Source organism: Biomphalaria glabrata, chromosome 5, assembly GCF_947242115.1.
Source record: "Biomphalaria glabrata chromosome 5, xgBioGlab47.1, whole genome shotgun sequence".
Classification (NCBI taxonomy): domain Eukaryota; kingdom Metazoa; phylum Mollusca; class Gastropoda; family Planorbidae; genus Biomphalaria; species Biomphalaria glabrata.
This window is the reverse complement of record NC_074715.1, coordinates 20,051,887-20,075,133: the sequence shown is the minus strand read 5'-3', so window position 1 is coordinate 20,075,133 and position 23,247 is coordinate 20,051,887. Positions and strand designations below refer to the sequence as shown.

The 23,247-nt window shown below is 36.6% G+C and overlaps 2 protein-coding genes across 9 annotated transcripts; one reads left to right on the top strand and one right to left on the bottom strand.

Moving 5' to 3' along the window:
- Positions 1-260: 260 nt before the first annotated feature.
- On the bottom strand, positions 261-9,163 carry LOC106065593 (uncharacterized). Of its 2 annotated transcripts, none has more exons than XM_056030000.1 (4): positions 8,879-9,163; positions 5,966-6,713; positions 4,577-4,780; positions 261-1,597 (listed from the first exon to the last, which is right to left on the bottom strand). In XM_056030000.1, the coding sequence occupies exons 1-4, from the start codon at positions 8,940-8,942 to the stop codon at positions 1,405-1,407; spliced, it is 1,209 nt and encodes a 402-aa protein (XP_055885975.1). In that variant the 5' UTR covers positions 8,943-9,163; the 3' UTR covers positions 261-1,404. The 2 variants fall into 2 exon arrangements, with proteins under 2 accessions (XP_055885975.1, XP_055885976.1); XM_056030001.1 differs by lacking the exon at positions 8,879-9,163 and adding an exon at positions 8,459-8,597.
- A 2,550-nt stretch (positions 9,164-11,713) lies between these two features.
- Positions 11,714-22,098, top strand: LOC106065549 (ankyrin repeat domain-containing protein 17-like). Of its 7 annotated transcripts, none has more exons than XM_056029988.1 (5): positions 11,714-11,886; positions 13,348-13,427; positions 13,931-17,931; positions 18,172-18,261; positions 19,665-22,098. In XM_056029988.1, the coding sequence occupies exon 5, from the start codon at positions 19,930-19,932 to the stop codon at positions 21,367-21,369; it is 1,440 nt and encodes a 479-aa protein (XP_055885963.1). In that variant the 5' UTR covers positions 11,714-11,886; positions 13,348-13,427; positions 13,931-17,931; positions 18,172-18,261; positions 19,665-19,929; the 3' UTR covers positions 21,370-22,098. The 7 variants fall into 7 exon arrangements, with proteins under 7 accessions (XP_055885963.1, XP_055885964.1, XP_055885962.1 ...); XM_056029989.1 differs by having other exon boundaries at positions 13,931-18,067; XM_056029987.1 differs by having other exon boundaries at positions 13,931-18,261.
- Positions 22,099-23,247: the final 1,149 nt, after the last annotated feature.

Here is a 23,247-nt window from a genome sequence, read left to right as displayed (position 1 = left end):
TTTACAAAGCTTATATCTGTCTGGGTGGAATCTTGAACACGTTTTTTTCTCCCACTTCTCATTCTCCGATCAAGTTGAAACTTTGTACAATTATTCATAGTTGATGATAATATATGAAACGATGAAAATAATAACCAGACAGGTGATCAATTAGTTTCGGCGGCTCGAGTTGCAACTCTGTCTAGAGTAATAAATAGATAAGTCTAAAATCTTATTGGTACAGTATATAAGTAAAATAAACAAAAAATAATTATTAAGACTTTTTAGTGGAAAAAATAACGTTGTTTATTGGTGTGATAATGCACACGTGACAAATACGTGACAAATACGTGACAAACACGTGACAAATGTCATTCATAGCGCCTCACGGCGTGCTGTTCATAGTTTTGACTCCATGTGTATAGCAAGATTACATGGCAACGGCGTTATATTTAGTATTAAAAGTAAAAAAAAAATAGAAAATTTATTTTGGGGCCCCTCAAGAAGGGGCCGGGAAAACTTTCGAATTTGGACTCCCTACCCCACCCAAGCTACGCCCCTGGTCAAATGAGATCACAAATAAAATGCGTGCTTTGATTTGTAGCTTGTTCTTAACAGACCTTCAGAATTATCGACGTGACATAAACTCTAGTGATGATTTGACAATGTGCTTGGGAACAGCCTGGAACGACATCTCACAAGTTACCCTTCGAAACACTACACGAGCTTGAATTTCTAGCTGACGACGCTGTTCTGACCTGCACGGATGATAGATTCCAGATAGCGTCAAACAATAACTTAACAGATGTTAACAATAAACAACAAATAAATAGGCTACTTATTTCAAAGTAGTGATAAACTTCTTTCTCCTCACAAACATCTTATTGTCAATTTAAAAAAAATAGTTTCAAAGTAATTTTAATGTACTACGAATTCCTTTTCATTTTTCTTATAAAATTAATAAAAAAAATTAGTACAGATTTTGTTGAATGTTAGAATGTAGGCTATATGGTCATATAAATATTGTAAAAACACGCATATCACATGACTCTCGGGCTAGGGTGCAGCTACGGTCAGTACATTACAATGGTCTGTAGGTTGTGCCCTGGCATTAGATCAAAGACTTCAAGACCAAGGCTATTTCTTGTTTAAACTCTGGGAATTTGTTATTACATAGGCCCACACGCTATCTCTGTCAAAGAATATCATATGTAAAAGGTTGGCTGACGTTATTAGAGTAACCTTTATTGTAAAGCAATCATGCTACAATTAAGCAACAAAATCATCTAAGACTATACGTTGAAACAAAGAGTAGGATTAGTTACCAATAATTAAGCTAATTAAATTTTGTACACTTATAATTGACTCTGTCTGATCCTCTGAGCTCATTTTGACAGATTTAGTTAAACAAAGATTTCATAATGTTTAAACAATCGTGTTAGCATTAATATATTTGCCCAGCAGTTCATCAGAGCTACAGTTTGGGCTGCACCCGGTTCCCAGGTCAGACTCAGACGAAGTAGTATTAGTGAGAGCCTGCACGTTCGCTTGGCTGAACAACAGCGTAGTATTGGCGTAGCCTCCCTTGGTGGACACAGTGTCTCGTTCAGATATTGGGCTAAAAATACATTAAAGGAACCATCGTTAGAGGAATCCAAAAGAAATGAGTAGATTTATACATACACTATGATAGAACTAATGAAAACTTCTTCAATGTACAACCTTATTTGCTTTTTATTCAAGCTAAAGGAAAACAACTCCCCCCCCCCTTTTTTTTTAAATTTCATTTTCTGAAAGTGTTGTCTAATGTTCGAAAAAAATATTAAACATATCAATCAAATGATTTCAACTTATTTAAGAAAGTCTGTTTATTAATCCAACTTGATGACCTTGATTATAGCGGTATAAACATCAGCGGAATATGTTTTTAACTAGAATATTACACTTCTCCAGTTATGTCACTCTTGACTGAAGTGACAATGACTATATATAAATATACAGTTAGAACGTGAGCCGCGAACTTCCCTGTAGCTTAACCCGAAATTAACACAGAGCAGTGATGCCTTACCATTTTCTTTTCTTTCAAAAAAATGTCCGACTCTCATGTCGCGGGCCGCATAGAAAAACCCACTGAAACGTGAAGTTTGTCCCTTAGGTTATAAAGAAGACACTTCCCCATGTGGTGTTGTAATAGTGAGACTGAAGATATCAACTGCATTCTTCACATTGCCGAGATCACTGCTAGCAAGAACATTTCGCATTAGCCTCGGAAAATGGTTTCAAATTTCATAAAAATATGAACGATTTAGTAGTTTGACATTACCGCCAATCGGCGTAGCGACAATAACACGAAGGGTCTCAACTTACCAAGGCCTATGACCAATAGGGAACCATAGGGACCATTAATCGTAAAAAATAAGAATATTTTAATATTTTAAAAGTTTTAATGTATTGAATTCTGGGATAACTTTACTAAACATTCATCATATTTGTATTGTTATTAAAACATATTTTAAAAAAAAAAGGCCCATCTCGACACTTTACGCCTATGTTTCGGCGGGCCGCATAGCAAAGCGTCTTTTGCCGTCTTTGGCATCAATGAATTGAACTACACAGATAAGCGAAGACATTAAATAATTCTAAACATGTAAACACTGAAAGCGATAGATACGCAACAACATACGCTAGTCCATTGACCATTGTTTTCTTTTTCTATTTAATCTTACAGTTCAATTGGTGAAAGGGAGGGGGTCAGCAGGGTTGATTAGCCCATTTACGTAATCCTCATCTTTTAGCAATGAATGGTAGTTTGGTACTCATTTGAAATCAAAAGTGGATCGCTGCCAAAGACGTGAGCAATTTGCTAATAGCGAATTAAGTATATTTATGGTTTATGTGTTGATTAAAACTGTTGATAGGCGTTGAAATAATATTGTATTTTTTTTTTAAACAAAGGGACTCAATCGTTCACACGGAGCTAATAGTCGTTTGAACAAGTACTCTCCCTTCAACGTACAGGCACTGCAGGGTATTACAAAGACATTCTTGTCGTAATGTTGTTAGTGTCATTGTCTTGTAATTATTTAACCAGACAGAACAGTGAAGACCTCACTGCAACACATAAACAAGTCACAGTTTATTTAGACTGTCACGTTAGCGACTATAAAGGCTAACGAATCCTAGTGATAAAATTCTGTTTACCTTGAATTTGCATTTGTTGGGACCAATAAAAATTATCTTATCTTATCCAATAGGCTTACATTATGAACACATTGTTGGGTAGTAGAAGAAATCAAATGTCCTTAAGTCATACAAACAAATTCTCTTTTATTTCGTGCTATTTATGTTCCCCTTACTTTTACCTCATAAATGGATTCATCAGTGTAGTTTGTTTTTAACAAATAATACAAATATATGCAATAGTACTAGATGGTAAACTAACAATTAGTAACCGAGACCTTGTGTATTTACATCTACATTGTATGTGTATTGAATAGTCAAAATGTAGCATCACAACAAGTAAAGAAGCTGAATTTGGTGTAAACTTAATTTCTCATTCTATGTATATATATATATATATATATATATATATAAATATATATATATATATATATGATTATCTTCGTCGACAACCATGCGGGACACCACGAAAGCACACCGAGTCTAACCCTCGATCAAAAAGTCATGGAAAGATAATTGCAAGTCAGACTACAGTTACCCCAAGCAACCTTTGCGGTGACAGAGAGCGAGGCTCAGAAAAAAAAGGACAGGGGCGTATGCTAGGCCGCGGGTCGGCTCGTTACTTATATTACTTCAATATGGAAAGGAGACCTTCCAGTGAGCTATACAATTAAATCCAGCTCAGTTCTAAATAAGAAAATGTCCAAAATGTTCCTCTACGTCTATTTCGTTATTCAACTCTTTACTGAATACAAAGAAACATTTGAGGTCAGAGTGGGAATTCCCGCTATAGCATGTTCAAAATACAAAGACACATTTTAGTCAAGTTTAGGCACCAAATAGCTTCATTTAATTTTAAGATCGTTCGTTTTTTTAAAGAATTATAACTGTCAAACCAGAGTTTTCACTGTTGGTCCAATAGGCGAGTAAATCTGAGTAATCATAGTAGTAGTAGCAATAAGTCAATGTAAACGTTCGAAATTAAATTCAGGAGACTAGGAATAACAGGAAATGACGATTGTCTGTCTCCGCCCTTTTTTCTTTCATAGTGATAGCTGAGTAGCTCTTTGGTTCATTTTGATCTAGCAGCTACTGATCCAAGAGAACACACTTTACTATTTCCGTGACGTCCTACTTGGGTTTTGTCGAGTCTAAAGATGAGTCAATTAGCAGTCGCATAGATCACTTTTCAGTTCATTAGGAAAGAACAAATACTATAAATAACATGGTCCAATGTCGTGATCTACTGATTAGGCCTACTTGGAGAGTTAGACTCTACCACAGAGCATGCAATGCAAATGTATGTTATTTTAAATCAAATTGAGCCATGCCTCGTTTCCAGAACACAGTTTCATACACAAGTTAATTAACATTTCAAACAAGCTGAATGTAAAAGAACTTGACCTAAACTACTTACTCAAATGCATCAAACTCTGTTCCCCAACTGAAGATACTCTGAGTTCTCTGGTACTGGTCATCTTCTCCTCCTGTTTCTTTGTCCAGAACTTTGCTGTAGCAGCTGTTCTTTTTGCGGATTCTCTTCAAACTGTTGGACGTCCTGGCAGACGTTTTCATTTTGCCGTATAAGTTTTCGTTCGTTTTCTTTGGAGGATGTCGCCGTCTGATTGGATTCAGACATTAAAAGTTTGAATACAGAAATGAATCAATTATGAATGGCAGAACATTAAATTTTGGATAAATATTGATTATCAAGGGTTAATGTGACTGCTCAAATAAGGCATTAGCTATAGTATAAATATATAGATTTGATATGAGTGGGATTGTATTACTGCTATTGTTTACTTTTCTGAGAAATGTAAGAATGAAAGAGCGGTGAACATGTAACGTGTAGATACAAAGACATAAAAGTCTAGCTCTACTTACAATTAATTAGAAGATTGATTCAAACTAGTTGATATTATTTCTCTCAATATAAGCTATGTTTATAAAAGTGTTTTTGCAATTCCTTTATTCAGTTTGCAAATTCATGGGTAAAAAAAAAAAAAAACTGGAAAAACCTGGACACGGATCTCAAAAAAGACTCTAACACTCTAACAATTTTCCTAGAAATTTGACAGCTGATAACTTTGAAGTCTAGATCTATAGGCATATCATTTGAATTGTATATACTCTTACCCTTTCGGACAAGAAATACTAGCTATGAGGACACACTGGGAAAAATCTAATTTGACATTTACAATTTACAAAGCAAAAAAAAATAAATTTGGCTACATGATTAAACAATCTTCATCATGAACAGACTCCATCTTTGGGTATTTTAGCATATAGGCCTTATTCAATTTGCGCACCTTCTTCTATTTTCAGATCTATAAGCCTATCATTAGAATTGTGGGAAGTTCCGAAGGAGGATTGGGGTAAGGTTAAAAATGTTCCATATTTGTTTAAATCTCTCATTCTGTAGTTATTAAGAGTAGGCCTACAATATTCGCTCTTACGAAACAGTCCATGAATTGTTAGCTTTAGAAAAGTATTTATTAAATATATTTTACTAGTTTCTATTTTATTTGTCTTCTAATAGTCATGTTACATAATAGTAGCGACCAACAATGACCTGTCTACAACCAAATAAGTCTAAAACAATTATGACTTTTTGTTTCGTTTTATCTAGGACCTAGATTGAATCGCTTGGTACTGTGTACTTACAGTTGAACCATCTTATTTTTGTTTCGTTCTATCTAGGACCTAGATTGAATCGCTTGGTACTGTGTACTTACAGTTGGACCATCTTATTTTTGTTTCGTTCTATCTAGGACCTAGATTGAATCGCTTGGTACTGTGTACTTACAGTTGAACCATCTTATTTTTCCGCCATGGTCGATAGAACAAGAAGGTCAAAGAAGAGAGTAGGATAATGACTGCAAGTCCGGCCCCACCGACCACAGCTATCCACCAAACCAAACCGTGTCCCATGGTGCTTTGTTTCGTGTCATCTCTAGCAACGGCCTTGACAGTGCTATTTAAAACGCTTGCTCTGGTGGTTGACGCATCAGTTGTTTCTAGAACTTGATCGAAATTTGAATTGGTTGTTGGGGATGACTGGAACAGTGTAGTTGTTTGATCTGTAAATGAAGTCTGCGAGTTGGCTGTTAGATGCGCTTCAGTTGTCCCCTCAAGATCGGCAGTTGACAAAGTGAAGGTCGTTTTATTAATGTTAATATTTATTAATGTCTCATCGAAAGCTTGAAGTCTATCAGAATCGTTTGGGTCCAACTTTTGGGGATTTTTTGTATTGTTTTTTCTTTTCTTCGGCGAAGTTTGAGTTGTGAACGGATGTGGGCAGCTATGCAATGTTGTATCCACTGTTGTTAAAGTTATTATTAATTGATACGTTGTGTTACTGTCAAGACCTTTAAGAGTAGTCGTATTGTCATGTGGAGTAGTAGATATTTCTTTACAGTTCTGATTGCTTGAATTTCCATATTTACACGCCCTCGCAGTCCACTTTGTCATGTTGACTTCTACTGACACTGTCAGTGATAGTGTCACCGAATTTAAAGTTTCATTTTGTATGCCTACACTGATTTCCTTCGTACCTGAAGACAAGGGGGAAAAAAGCTAATAAGCGAATAAAATAAAAATAAAATAAAATTTCATTTACTTATTTAATTAACATTCATTGCAGTAAAAGTGCAAAAAAAAGTTCCCCTTTCAGACCTTGCGAGCTATAGTGCAGATGATGTTTCTGTGGCCCACAGTTTTTCGGGGGTGTCATGTTACCAGCACAAAGACCAACCGCCTTTACTTTCCCTAACTAATGTCAGCTACCCATTAGAGTTGGGTGGACAATATACCGGAATTAAAAATCCCAGTCTTCACCAGGATTCGATTCCAAGACCTCGCTCGGTACGGAAGTCAAGCTCTTTACCGTTCAGCCACTGCGCTTCCACTCATTGCAGTATTTGAGTAAATTTATATTTTCTATTAATTAGAATTCTGTTTGTATAATAAACATTGTACACTATTCTCTCTATGTATCATGTGTTGCCTGCATTAGTAACGCTGTGCCTGTATGTAAATACTTTGTGCAAGTGTTTGTTCTCAAACTACAAAACCTCCTAAACTCATTCAAACGGCCACTTTTTAACTCCCCTTGTCCCAGTTTGGTCTGTGTTAATAGATAGTTGATGGCAAAGAGAATAGACGAGAATAATCTACAACTTAGATAATTGAGACACGATCAATAAACCCAGATCAGAGAGAGAGACAACTTAGATAATTGAGACACGATCAATCTTCGCAATAAACCCAGATCAGAGAGAGAGACAACTTAGATAATTGAGACACGATCAATCTTCGCAATAAACCCAGATCAGAGAGAGAGACAACTTAGATAATTGAGACACGATCAATCTTCGCAATAAACCCAGATCAGAGAGAGAGACAACTTAGATAATTGAGACACGATCAATCTTCGCAATAAACCCAGATCAGAGAGAGAGACAACTTAGATAATTGAGACACGATCAATCTTCGCAATAAACCCAGATCAGAGAGAGAGACAACTTAGATAATTGAGACACGATCAATCTTCGCAATAAACCCAGATCAGAGAGAGAGACAAAAACTTAATGTGAAAGAAAATGTGAGAATGGGATGAAAGAAATTCTCTCAAAGTATTTCAGAAAAACAACAACAAGGTTACAAAGACAGTTTGTGTGGTAGGCCTACAAATGTTGACATTTTGTTATAGATACTTATGTTTGATCTACTACTAGTACATCCAGTTCTATATATCCCTAAAACGGTAGAACTGACCATGCCAATCACCACCATTTCAAAATGAATGTATTTAAGCTCTGGGATTCACGTTGATTATCAACAAATAACAAACGAATAAATATGAGAAACTTTTTATTTGAAGCGACTTTTGTTATCTGTCATTGAGAACAAATGTTGAAAAACTTTAGTTTGGAGATATTGCTTTTATCAACAGAATGTTTTAATCAAATAATTGTTTTGAGGCTATAATCAAATTAATTTTTTATGCTTCTTCCTCAATTTTAGAAACAAATATTTCCAATTATATTTCATGAATAAACTTTAAAATCAAACTATTTGACGCTACTGTCCTAATGCCAAATTACATACCTGGCGATCAACAAAAAATATATGGTGAAAAATAAGCATTGTTTATAATTAATGTAAATTTAATGTTAACATTTTTTAGGACATATTGTATTGTATTGTTTAATATTTGAAAACATCTCATTTTTGTTCTCAAGTTCAACATCGAGATTGACTTTTTTTTAGTTAGAATAGATTACGTTGCCGCACCCACCTCATCCAGCTAGTTGGGCTGTAACCTCCTGGGTTAAGTGTTGACCTGCACTGTAAACTTCCAAACTCAAAATCCTTTGATCTATACCTGTACCACACTGTTTCGCTTAGAAAGAAAATTAAATGAAGAAAGCATGGGACGGGTTGATACTAAATTGTGAACTCTAGTCGAGGCTTTTGAGCATAATCTTTTGTAATGCGCTGGATGGATAGATCACACTCATGTTCAGAAATACATATTGTAAACGTGCCTGATTGTTGGCGTAAAAAGTCTTGTCTATATTTATAACATGTTGCTCAACATGACCTGCATATGGTTGCTATTAGAATAGACTGTTATGTTTACTTTGTAGACGGTGTCTGATGACACTATTGTTGACAACAATGATTACACAAGTTTCCTATTATATAATTTACTTACATAGAAGATCGCAAGATACAACAGAAATCAGTACACAAGTGATAGCACAAAAAATGGCTGCCATGTTCAAAGTATTTATCCCATCTATACCTGAGTGGTGGTGTATATATTAGATATAATATACTATGTACATAGTTATCAAATCACTGACACTATTACATTATTATACGCATTTAGAATCGTTTCAAGATGAGTTTTTCTAGCCAAGAAGTAAATAAACTTTCAAGCGGGGAATGGGATGACTCATAGGAAATGTTCAATTAGAATCAAGATGATAACGTTAATGAACAGAAAGTGAAGTCGCAAACAGTTGGACTAAAATATGTCATGTCAATGAAGTAAAAAAAACACAAAAGTTTTGACTACGAAGAAAAATGTTAAAACTTTTTGCTCGAACTTTTCTTCCATGACTGATTTCTATTTTGTCTTGTTAATTCAAACTGAACTCATTGACCAAAACTGAGCCTGCGGTTTGGGTTGTTTTTCTTCCGAGTATACCTAAAGTAAATTCTATGAGCAATGTCTCTGTCTCAACCAGACTGATGTATTTCAAACTTTGATCTGCTATTACTTGTATTTAGTTTTCACCTGTTTTTTCCTCTATCATCTGTAAGATTTATTTTTTAATCTAGTTCAACTGGTAAAGTAAATCGGGCTCATTATTTGTACGCATATATTCGATTATGTAGATCTTTCTTTGTTGATAGGGAGTATACTGTGTGGACATAAGTGTGAAGTTGTGTGGACAGAAATGTGAAGTTGTGTGGACAGAAGTGTGAAGTTGTGTGGACAGAAGTGTGAAGTTGTGTGGACAGAAATGTGAAGTTGTGTGGACAAAAGTGTGAAGTTGTGTGGACAGAAGTGTGAAGTTATGTGGACAGAAATGTGAAGTTGTGTGGACAAAAGTGTGAAGCTGTGTGGACAGAAGTGTGAAGCTGTGTGGACAGAAGTGTGAAGTTGTGTGGACAGAAGTGTGAAGTTATGTGGACAGAAATGTGAAGTTGTGTGGACAAAAGTGTGAAGCTGTGTGGACAGAAGTGTGAAGCTGTGTGGACAGAAGTGTGAAGTTGTGTGGACAGAAGTGTGAAGCTGTGTGGACAGAAGTGTGAAGTTGTGTGGACAAAAGTGTGAAGTTATGTGGACAGAAGTGTGAAGTTGTGTGGACAAAAGTGTGAAGTTATGTGGACAGAAGTGTGAAGTTGTGTCGACAAGAGAGTGAAGCTGTGTGGACAGAAGTGTGAAGCTGTGTGGACAAAAGTGTGAAGCTGTGTGGACAGAAGTGTGAAGCTGTGTGGACAAAAGTGTGAAGCTGTGTGGACAAAAGTGTTGAGATTTTTAATAAAAATGACTACAAGTGCGAATGACTCAGATGTGTAGCTATTTAACTGAAGTGTGAATGACTCAGATGTGTAGCTATTTAACTGAAGTGTGCCTCTTAGCGTGACTTTTACATTAACGATTTGAGAGAGAAATAAGATATATATATATATTTGTTCGTATGGACTGTTGAAACGTATACCTGCTAACTACTGAGATACACAATCTAAACACGTTCTAATGTGATTGCAAAATGTGGACTCTAATTGTAGAACTAAAGAGACATATCCTAGCCATGGAGATTGAGATGCTATAGAATCATCTTAGATATCACCCGTGAAAACCGCATCACGAATGAGGAGATTCGAAAAAAGACCACCAATGGCATTTGCTGAATACTGTCGAAACTATAACTTAATGGCCACATCACAAGGTCCCCAGGGCTCGCGAAGACCTTCCTTCAGGGAACAGTACCAAGCAAAGAAAAAGAGAGAGAGACAAGGAAAACGGTGGGAGGACTACAGGCAAAAGACAGAGGATGGAGAAAGACGGTCCTCAAATCATGCATGGTGCCCGAACGGTTCAACAGACTATGATATAGACAAAGGTGAAGACCGAAGACATCTTATAAGAACTTAAAAATGTATTTTACAATAGAATCTCACAGGGCAGCCCCGTGGGTCCGATGTTTGTTCAACAAAGCTGGTAAAAAGCAGAGTTGGAATATTTATGAGCACTAGGATGAAGATGGATTACAATATCAGTAGCACTCATTAACATATCAACATTGAATTTATTTTAATGACTGTAAAAGTTCAGCTAGTACCTAGATCTACTTTTCAATAATTGCTTTGAAATTATTAAAATCTCACGACCATGTTCTAGTAATATTTAAAGTCTTGAAGAACTGCATATCACAAACTGTGTGTTTCTCTGCTAGTAGGAAGAGATGTGAGTAAAGAGTAGGAAAAAATCCCACGTGTACCCCCAGGCACTCCTCGCCACTGTACACATATATGTATCCCGATGCACCACATGTTAAGAAAACCTTTATTTTAGCTGTCAAATGAGGGGAATAATATATATTTATATTCCTTGTTAACTCTTTCTCTCCGTAATTATTTTTCCACGTTTTGGAAGGAATTCTTCATTTTGCTCATACTATCTCACTACCCTGTTATGATTGGGCTTCAATAGCTTCATTGTTTGTTATCAGAAACTGTTGTTTTTGGTATAGAATTAAAGGGAAATGCATGTTCTTTTTATATAATTCAAAGTCAAGTTTAAAAAGTAAACATTATTTAATTTAATGTCAAAATCAACGATGGTATCGTTGATTAGGAGAGAAAAAGTTAAGAAAAGAACTTTTAGAACCTAGTAAGCTCATTGAATGTCTAATTTCGAAATAAAGTTGTAATATTAAGGGAAATAACCACAGCTTTGCGTGGATTTACATAAACAAAGCATTCATTCCCTGTTTTCTTATCTAGGACATGACAATGTCATTGAGAATTTGAGATAACACATTGTGTTCGGCTACAGCTAGATCCGGCAGCACACAAGTAGGCCAATGATGTGTTAGCCAGTGCAGTGATAAGCAAGAGAAACTCTAGTTACTTTGATATTATATTGACATATTCACGAGACTGTGTTCACGAGACTGTGTCAAGTAATCTACATATTCATAGCAGGTAGGGCTACGTTCTATTTGGCATTTATTATGGCATGCGACAATCTTGAATGGTGACATATAGATCTATGTGTATATTTGATTGTAAAATATGGTTCAACATCTAGATCATAGACTCAAACAAAAGGTCAAGAAAAAGAAATATCTAATTGAATCAAATCAAATGGACACTTAGTTGCATTGGACTGCCTTAAGGCAGCTCTTGTTTTAACTTCAAAACAAAAGATTTACATGTTCAAATTGTTGTATCTAGCTCAGGTAAAGTCATATCACTATTATACCAATTCGTCTAGTGTCCATTTCTGACCCTTTAACCAAAGGAAAGGTTTTTACCAAGAGGCCAGCAGTGAGAGATTGATTCTGTATCGACCCCTCTGTCAGAAAGTCCTCTTTAAACTAGATGATCTATTTGAATTAATCCGTTTAAATGAGATACGACTCTCTTAGCCAACATCAAGGGTTCCTGCTTCCATGCCAATGGAGGGGCTTCCTCCTTGTTTCTCTAATGTACCGTCCCTCGCCATGGGAGGGTCATCACCACGCTTACCTCCCCTTGTACAACGTGCTGCGAGACCCACTAAAGCAGGGATTCTCAACCTGTGGATTGCAACCCCTTGGGGGTCGATTGACGACTTGCCAGGGGTCGCCAAAGACCTTTGGAAAAATGGATTGTTTTTGTCTACTCTTCTATTGCTGAGTGTGTATGCAGGGGGGAGGGAGGGTCGCGGCAGACTGGAGGATTGTAAAAAGGGGTCACCGAGAACAAAAGGTTGAGAACCGCTGCACTAAAGGCATTGTTCTATCCAAGTTAGCATAGTCGTTTCCCCTACCGGACGTTTGCACGGGGATGCCGCACCACGCTGAAACCTGACGTATACATCCCCTCCCTTTCTTTCTGATTATCCACTTGTAGAATAGGACCATAGAGCACTGAATAATATGATTGTGAAATACTATTCACAAATTATATAAAGGGTATGTCTGTCTCTGGCATCGTGTCGTTGCGCATACAGAGTACATGTGTGCATGTATTGAAAGATGAAATACTTAAAAGAGGTGGACGACTGATGGCATGAGACACGAGTTAAAATCTTGGGATTATTTCAACAAGATTTCAGTGACTTGAGAGATATGCTGAATATCCGTAGACACGCAGTGACTCGAGAGATATGTTGAATATCCGTAGACATTCAGTGACTCGAGAGATATGTTGAATATCAGTAGACATTCATTGACTTGAGAGATATGTTGAACATTCGAAGACATCTTGTTTTTAAATTTGTATTTTCTTAATTTCTTCTCTGATATTGAAATCCTGTTATTTATTATTTATTATATTATATTTTTTTTAAAGTGTCCACCTGGACCTCAAGTGTTAAGTCTAGTTGCTGTAAGGACATTTAGTCTTTACGTCTCTGTTAATATCACACACTCCCACAAAATGTATTTTGATTGTCTGCAGAGTCTTAGGAACCATAAATTGAGTCATGGACCTGGACATAGATTGGGTCAAGCTAGAAGATGAAGTACGAAAACAACAAGGTAGGAAACAGAACAATATTTTGAAGGAAATAAAAACTTCCTTGGACCAGAATTAAAAAAAAAAAGATCCATGCTCCTCCTTTGTCCAGAAGTGAAGTGGAAACCACTCTCATGAGGTTAATGTTGGAATATAGTTAGTAAACAAAAACTTTTTGTTATACACAAATGTATATATATATAAAGCTATCAAATTAATTTCTCTACATTCATCTTTAACACGTTTTCTATTAAATTTGAAAAGGATCCCTTGAATTATTTGCCACCAAAAGGTCTGAAAGGGGATCTTTACTTTTTTAAAAAAATGTTTTGTTTCGTCTTCAACGTTGTTGTCATCAACGGATTGGATTTGAATCGTTTGTTGTTTTTGGTCAACAGACATCCAAGCAATTAATCCTATGCTAAGGACTTGATTTAATTCCCAGTTTACAATAGATAATGATCAAAAATGAACATAAAGATTGTATAAACATTTTATATAATTCTTTATTTGTTTCTTCTATCAGGGCATCATGAATGTGAGATCTCGTTTCTTGACGAGACTGATCTTCAAAAGTACAAGAAGCAGTGCACAAAGAATCCCAACCATGAGTCATTCATACCAGCCAATGACTTTAGTATCAGAAATCTCCCCAACTGTTACCAAGATCCTCGAATAGTAGACCTTGTCAAAGTCCTGTCGGAGCTGACAGTTAAAGTCAAAGTCTCTTTCACGAGCGCAAACAGACCAAAAGTTTTCCCTCAGACTGCCACGCCATATCCATTTCACAAATGCCGAGGCAGTGATAAGTTTGCTCGTACAGGAACCGGAAGATGTGTAGATTTTTACAAACGCTCAGACGTCGACGACCAAGCCTGCCCTTGCAAGGCGTGCAAAATATCGGGAAAACCCGTAAAGACTTGGGCGGCCGTGATTGTGCACACAGCCACGCATGTCGTGTTTGACAATTCAGAGGCGGAGTTTACGGAGTGCGTTCTCTGCTACGATTCGGATGAAGACAGAGGCGTTAACTTGGAAGCGGTTGACATTGTTGGAGGCAGGGCAGACACTGACGGAGATAGATGTCTTCTACGTTGCGTCACACACGATATTGGCGTGGTTGACATCTTATGGCAGATGTCGAGGATTTACCGAGACCTCTTTAAGACGGTGAAAGAGAAATATTCATTGGCTAGCCCAGACGGCCAGAGATTGGTTGTCATTGTTTCACATCCACACGGCTGCGCAAAGTGCGTGACACTTGGACATTGCTCAGAGGAGAGCCTAGGACAGTTTGGTCAAACACGCTTTACATACACCACAGCCACGTGTCCAGGCTCTAGCGGCGCTCCAGTGATGGTATTCGGGCGTGGTAACGAATGGTGGAATCACACTCACAGCGGAGCTACCCCGAAAGGAAATATTAGTTCAGAGATTTTTATTCTTGAGTAGAGACTTTTCGAAGTATAAAATACATGTATCCACACATTTTATAAAGTCAGCCATTACGTAGAAAAGAGGAAAGCAGAAACAAGGCTGTCTATATATAATGAGGGCGTCGTACTTAAAACACCTCTTCTGAAATCAGCGACAGTTGGGAGGAAGCTGTGGAAGTCGCATGTAACCCGATCTATGTGTAGAGAGCTTGCCGCCCTATACATCCAACGGCGCCGGAGGAACTAAGTCAAAGTCCAAGTCCTCCTTACAGAGTTGCGACAACTATCTTAAAGATTATATTCTATTGAAACAAAATAGTAATTTTTTTTTTCAAAACATGTAGGTCACAAATAAGAGTAATTTTTGTGCTAATATAAAGGACATAAAATTTAATTAGTCTTATTCTATCCATGGAACGATTCGTCACGCCAGGGTAACAAATGACGTAACTACGGGAAATTTCTTACTCTATAAATTTCACGACCTAGACAAAAAATAGAGGGGAATAATTCTCATCATTGGTCTTGCAAAAGGTTCAGGTTAATCTGACTGTAAATAATAGGATTAGAAGAAAGAAAAAAAGGCGCAAAAAATGAGTGGTTCGTCAAGCAGGCAGGGATCGTGGGTCTAGAGTTGAAGTTCAATGTTAAACCTTGCCATTTCAAAACATTTTCAAATATGTCACTCTCCGTAGTATATGGTCACATTCTCAATTTGCTTAAAATTTACACTTTTGTTTTCTAATGAGGTTACTGTCATTATGATTATTATTATTATCATGATTCTTCTTCTTCTTTTTTTCATTGTTATCAATATTATTATCATTAATATTATTACAATCATTTTACGTATGTGGGTATTCAATTAGTCATATTTTATTTCTAGGTAATATAAAATTAGATCATGTGTATTTTAATTGCGATCAGTTTTATTTTCTTTATTGTAATGCTTGTTTGTTTAGTTTTGTTACCTCCCATGTTGCCTAGCAGTAAGTTTAGAAGTTGTATCTCAGGAGGACCTAATTTTATCCTTGGTCTTTGGACAATATGGGAAGGATCATTATTTTTTTGGCTAAACTAAGGGAACTAATCAGAGTCCGATTATCACGTTGATTGTTGCGATGATAGATGCAATAAGTTATCTTCCCTGACAACAACAGAAACAGGTTTTTATAACATGTTCTATTGAGTGTTAAAACTAGTGCGTTTAAAAATGCTCAAGTGTTTGTCGTTGTGGCCATTGCTAAATGAGTGCCCTGTATGACATGTACGTACAGTGCTTGAGACTGACATTCCTAACTGTGATCATTGGAGCATGCAGTTTGGATCAATATAACAAAATAGTCATCAATTCTCTGATGACGTTAAACTCTTGGACTGATGTTCAAAGACAAGACGGTGCACAGGAAATAAAATAGCTTCGAAATGAACAAAAAGGTTGCAAGATACTTTGATACAAATGTGTCTGCTGACGTGAGGGAATAGCCCAGGTCACTTTCAAACAGTTTACATTTAAAACGAATTATATATGCAGGGATTGTTGTTTGTTTTCACCGTCTCCAGAATTGTCTTCAAGAAGGTTACACTGTCCACTGATGGACATTTCATGTTCATGTTGTATTTCATTAAAATAATCGAAACGTTCATGTACATGTCTACACACAAATATAATCAAGTTTCTTGATATGTTCATAAGATGACATGATGCCGGGCTTAGATGTGTGTCAATAAAGCTTTGTGTGGTCATCGAAATACAAGCTTATTAGTAGCCATTGTCTGGTTACATAAGTTAATTCAATGTAAATACTGAGACTTATTACCATATGTAAATGTAGTAAAGGAGGCGCCGTGGCTGAGTGGTAAAGCGCTTGGCTTCCGAACCTGGGGGTCCCGGTTTCGAATTCTGGTGAAGACTGGTATTTTTCCTTTCGGGCGCCTCTGAGTCCACCCAGCTCTAATGGGTAACTGACAGTTGGGGAAAAGTGAAGGAGGTTGATCGTTGTGCTGGCCACATGACATCCTAGTTAATAACCGTGGGCAACCGAAACAGATGACCTTTACATCACCTGCTCCATAGATCAAAAAGGGGAATTTTACTTTACTTTTAATGTTGTAAATTGTAGTTTCAGCCCCTCCCCTCCTCTCTTCAAAAATATTTAAACTTGTATCTCTTAAATAGCAGTTTCTATATACATGAAAATAAGGGGATCTTCCTTAAAACACCATTTACTTGTGTTCCATAAGTTTGGAATGTTAAGGGTTAAACTCTAGACTTTAGAAAACTTACTAATCAAATCTATGCTTACTGGCTGGGAAAAGCAAACTAATTTACATACAACTAACGACTAACTCCCGGGTACGCTATTCTGCCTCAACTTGGCACTCTGGTGGAAACGATCACTAGAGAAAGTGATTAGGCTAAACGAATAGCAAACAAAACTCCTGTGGGAGTGTCCAAGGGAATGAGAGAGTTTTCCCATTGCACAGTGTGGTCCTTGTCGAAAATCCATGCGCCGTTCCTCAGAGGACCGTTACACTAAAGGCGAGTTCTTTGCACGGTTAGCTGGGTACAACGTATGAAAATGGCGGAGGTTCCCAGTGTGCTCGGCCTTCGGCCGTGCATTCTAGTCCATGCGCCTGGAGTGCCGGTTATATCGGAAATAGCAAAGTTTTACATAGACATTGACTGGACCTCTTCCAGACAGAACGTTTTGTTCAAGCAAAGTTACACGCCTAGAGTTCGAAGAGCTCAGCTCTTTTGACTATCACACGATTTGACTAACTTCCTGTCGGAAAGTTGCTAGCGATACATTTCTGAAGTCTGGAGTTCACATTTTTTTTTACTATATTAAGCATGTAAATAAAATACCACGCACCGTAAGTGGATTCTAGTGTATTATGTGAAACGTGTTTCAAACACACCAAATACGTGCTACACTGGTTTGTGCAATACTTAGGTCTCACTTCTGCGACTTTCACGCGCCAGTTGTTTTCTAAGTGTAAACAAACCTATATACTAGAAACTTATTCACATAGATATTACATTGCGGAAGTTAGAATTTCCAATCCATAAAAGCAGACTCAGAACTTTGTAAGTTGAAATTTTATGGTCTTGAGTGTTTAGCTTCCTTTTGTTTTTTTCCAATAATTTGCAAAGAAAAAAGTCAGAAAACAAGTTATGACCGATAACTCTGATCTCTGAACTTAAGGGCAGTTTATATTTTCGGGTAATTAGAAGCTAAAATCCTGCCTCTATTGATTTCTTATTTAAAACTGTTTCTTGATCTTGGTAGTTCAGTTCAGAATTTCATTAACTAAAAACACATTTTAGTTTCAGAAATTGTATGACACTAAACTGAACGTTGGCTCATTAAAAAAATTGTTAAAGAGCTAGACAAGTTCTACATTTCTGGATATTAAGGTATGAATATTTATTTAGCCTGTTTATTACTAGTATACTTATTTAGACTTTTAGAATTGATTAATACTTAAAACATAATGATGAAAGTTTTGTTAAGTTATTTGGAGAGTGTCTGAGAAGCCGAGCACCTGTGGGAACTCGCGTGAGACTGAAGTTTTAGTTGTATCTTCATAGGATTAGGCTTGGGAAAAATTGTATCAGGAAAAGTAATTAGAGATTACATCTGTACTCCCGTTGGAATAATTATGTCCCGATGTGAACCAAATGATGACGGTCTTTTATCAATACACATAGCTATATGCTTCGTTAATGTTTCAGTTTTGATACTACTGTTGAACCTCAATACTCCAACACTTCATAGTCTGACACAATCTGTCACCAGACACAACGCTGACCTAAATTCTTGTAATTATTGTATACAGTAGTGCATCTATTTTTAGAATCTAGTTCAGGCTTACAATGTAATTGACTACAATATGTGAAAGCTGAAATCAAATAGTTTGTACTTTTTACTTCAATAACTTTTTTTTATTACGTCTAGTGTTAATTTTATTCCATTGAAATGCTAACACAATATCTTATTATCTTATCTTATTAGTTTCTCTTTTAGACCTTACGATTTATGGAAAAGATGATGTTAAGGTCATCTTTTTCTATGGCCAACGGTTAATGAGCAGGGTGTCATGTGGCCACCACAACGACCAACTAAAGCCAGGTATCCATTAGAATAGGGTGGACTCAGGGGCGAATTAAAAGTCCCGAAATTCCAAATCACAGTCATCACCGAGATTCGAACACGGGAGCCAAGCTTTTAACCACTCAGACCCATTTTATCTTATCATAAATATACTTTTCTTCACTTAAACTGTTAAATTCTTGGAAGGTAATCTTTTGAAATCTGACAATTTCGGCAATCGAAAATTCATCGGTGTAATGGAATGTGTGTTTGTGTGTTTCTATGGTGACGGTGGGAAGAAGTTAGCGGTTGGATGTAAATGATGCAAAATAAACAACATTGTAAACAACATTGTCGTCAGCGGTCTTAAGTAGGACAAACAACTCCAGGATGTCCACAACATTCGATCCTTTTACCCTTTAATGTATTTGTTGTATAGGGCCCTTCAAAATGTCTCCTTTCAGTATTTCGGCCAGTTTTCCATCACAATCTTCATGAGTATTTCACGTAGTCAGGCAATGAAGCAAGTCATCTCTCCATAGAGTCTAAATCAGAGCACAAATAGAGACGCACTTGGAGTCTCGTGGTGTATTTCAATATCAGTAAATAGTGAACTCCTAATGTCTTGTATATTTCATTGTCTTGTTTATTTCAATGTCTTATATATTTCAATATCGTTTTTATTTTAAAGTTGGACAATAATATTTTGTTTCGTTTCTTCTATTAGGTCACAACGTTTCATGGTAAAAAAAAAAACACAGAAAAATAACCAGTTTGAATATAACGACACATCGTCTGTGAAGTTCGAAATCCTAACAAACATAACAGCAAAGAAATTTTTAATTTATTTTATAAACATTTGAAAGCAACACTAGTAAGACATATCTTTTTACTTGGAATAGAAAGCAACAATAATAATAATAAAAAAAAGATTACCAAAAGGATTATCTTTTACCATAATTACCAAACAAGGTTAGCGGCAGAGAACTCTAATGGGACGAGGGGAAGCCTACTCGTCTCCCCTGGTGGATGCTTCCTACCTAGGACATACAAACATTGTTAAAGTTCTTCTAATATCTGGGGCTAATGTTAATTTGAAAAATGCCCATGGCTGGAATGCGTTGATGCATGCATCCCTTGCAGGAAGAACAGAGACCGCTCGGACACTTATAACATCCGGGGCAAATGTTAATGCCAGAAATAATATTGGTAAAACAGCCCTGATGATAGCGTCCGAAAAAGGACACGCGGAAACGGTCAAACTACTGATTGCCCATGGGGCAGACGTTAACAAAGGCAACAGAGAAAACTGGACACCTATGATGGCTGCCTGCTATTATGGACATACAGAGATTGTTCATTTGCTTATTCAATCTGGAGCAAGTGTACATAAAAGGGACAACTTTAACTCTACGATGTTGAATGTGGCCAGTAAACAAGGATTCTGTGACATTGTGACATTGCTTCTAGAACACGGGGCCAGTGTGGATGATGAACTAAACACACCAAGCCATGCTGAGGTAGCAAGTCATCTTCGAACCACACCGAAACTACTAATAGAGTCTACACTGAATGGCGATAGCTCACAAATATTCACAGATGATAACACAAAGGCTTACCAGTGTGTAGGAAACTTAAACAATCTATCATACAGAAATAGAATGTTTACTTCTGATGCAAATAGTGATAACAATGAAACAATCAGTGAAGTCGACCCTGAAACAATTAGTGAAGTAAATCTCTCATACAGAACGAATATGGCTAACTCTGATACAAGTTTTGACAACAATCTATCTTACAAAGAAAAAAATGTATCACACAGAGAGAGAATGGCCAACTCTGAAAACATTAATGAAACTAACGTATCATTCAGAAGGAAGAAATCTAACTTTGATAAACATAAGGAAAGAAATCTATCATACAGAACGACCTTTTCTAACTCTTATACAAGTAATGAGAACAATCTATCTTACACAATGAACATGGCTAAGTCAAATACAATAAAAGAAAGCAATCCATTATACAGATCAAACAGGGTAAACCCTGATACAAGTAATGAAAACAATGTATCCTGCAGAACAAACATGGTTTACTCTGATATTAGCAATGAAAACAATGTATCCTACAGAACAAACATGGTTTACTCTGATATTAGCAATGAAAACAATGTATCCTGCAGAACAAACATGGTTTACTCTGATACAAGTAATGAAAACAATGTATCCTGCAGAACAAACATGGTTTACTCTGATATTAGCAATGAAAACAATGTATCCTACAGAACAAACATGGTTTACTCTGATATTAGCAATGAAAACAATGTATCCTGCAGAACAAACTCTGATTCAAGTTCTGAAAACAATGTTTCAAATACAGCTAAAAAAGCCAAAGCGGAACAAAAAAAGTTAATCGAGATACAAATAGGGCCATAGATATAACATACAGAAAGAAAATACATTCTGATACAAGTAATGAGATAAATCTATCAAACAGAACAAAAATGGCTAACCCAGTTACAAAGAATCAGGAAAAAGTAGCACGCAGTACAAAGATAGAAAATACCGATTCAAGTACAAGTATCAAAACAAAAATAACAAATCATGATACAAGAAGGGAAAATATATCATATATAACGAAAGCAGATTATTCTGATAGAAATGATAAGATAAATCTATCCTATAGATCTAAGATGGCTGCAGATTAACAATGTAAAGAGATCAATTTATCAGACGGTAGAAAAAGATTTAGTCCTGATACAAGAAGTGACAAACCAAAATGCCTACCACAGAATCAAGCAAGGGGAATAATCAATCCTACAGACAGAGAGTGGCGAACTCAGGTACAAGCAATGAAAACATTCTATCACACAAAATGAGTGTGGCTCACCTTGAAACGTGCACCCCAAACAAACTTTCGAACAGAACGAGTCAAGTCAAACTTTAAAAGGACAATGTTTTACTTACAGCTTTCAACTAAAGATGAGACACACACACATATATGTATATGTCATGTGATTAAAATAAGCAAAGTTTGCATTCCTTTTCTAAAAGGTTTCATTGCAAAGAAAATACTCCTGACATGTTTTGTAAATGCATCCGAAGTCAAATTTTGCAATGTAATAATAATGATATTTTAAATAATAAATTATAGTGATAACTTTATGTCACGGTTTGATATAATGCCGTACTTGACGTAATAATTATATATACGAGTTTAGTGACGTTTTAGTGTTTTCATTCCTTTATATTTTGTCACATTGTAGATGTTAGAAACTCTGTGATTCTTTGAACTTGACTTATCAAACAGAATCACGCACCAAACTTTTTTTTTTGAATGTTTCACAAATCATACCATTTGATCTACACCCAGGATGTAGTTTTAGTTAGGAACACGTCTCCTAGTCTGTCTGATGTTGTTCTGTTGTTGTTGTTGTTGTTTCACATGGTTCGGATGTTCATTCTGATGTGTAGATTGTTATAACGCAAAAGTGGCACTGCACTATGATAGGACCAGGTATGCTTGACAAATTTGAAACACTTGTGTCTTACCAGGATTAGATCTAGATGGTGCCAGTATTTGGAGCGAGTATGCGCGCATTGAGATCACCAAGAACGATAACCTGTTCAGTATTTGGAATTTCATTCAGAAGTAGACGAAAGGTTGTCATAGAAAACGTAGTGACAGGAGTCTTTCTGAACCTTTCCTTTCAGTCCACTGTGTTCAGCCGTGTGTTCTATCTGCGGGACGTAATCTGTGTTACCTTACTTCGCTTTCTGCTTTACCTTGCCAGAAGAAGGTGTAGTCTTTCTCTTTAATTGAACCAGAGTCAGCTAAACGAGTTTCTTGAAAAGCAGCAATGTCTACTTTCAGCCGGGACAGTTCATCATTTATTAATGCAGATTTTCTGGCATCTTTTATGTCTGGCAAGTTTACATTAAATTCAGTTTGTACAGTACGCACATTCCATGTGCCCAGTTTGAGAGTGGAGCTATTTTTCTTCTTCATGTCGACTGGTACATTGGCTTTCTGCCTGATTTTCAGATTTGGTTCTATCCTCGTGTACCCCAACGAGGACGACGCATGACGGGATTGCACCTTATTGCCAGCTTAAAGGGGGGCGGTAGCTGTCCATTGGGATCCTAGGATACTTCCCACCAACGAAAATGGCCAATAGAGCATTTGAGCTTATAACCGGTAACTGCCAGGTTCAATATCTGAATCAGACGTGAAAGCCAGAAGATGGACTAGTTGTCAGAGGCTATTTAAGATGCATGCCATTTGAAGCACTTTATAGGTTATGATGCGCTTAA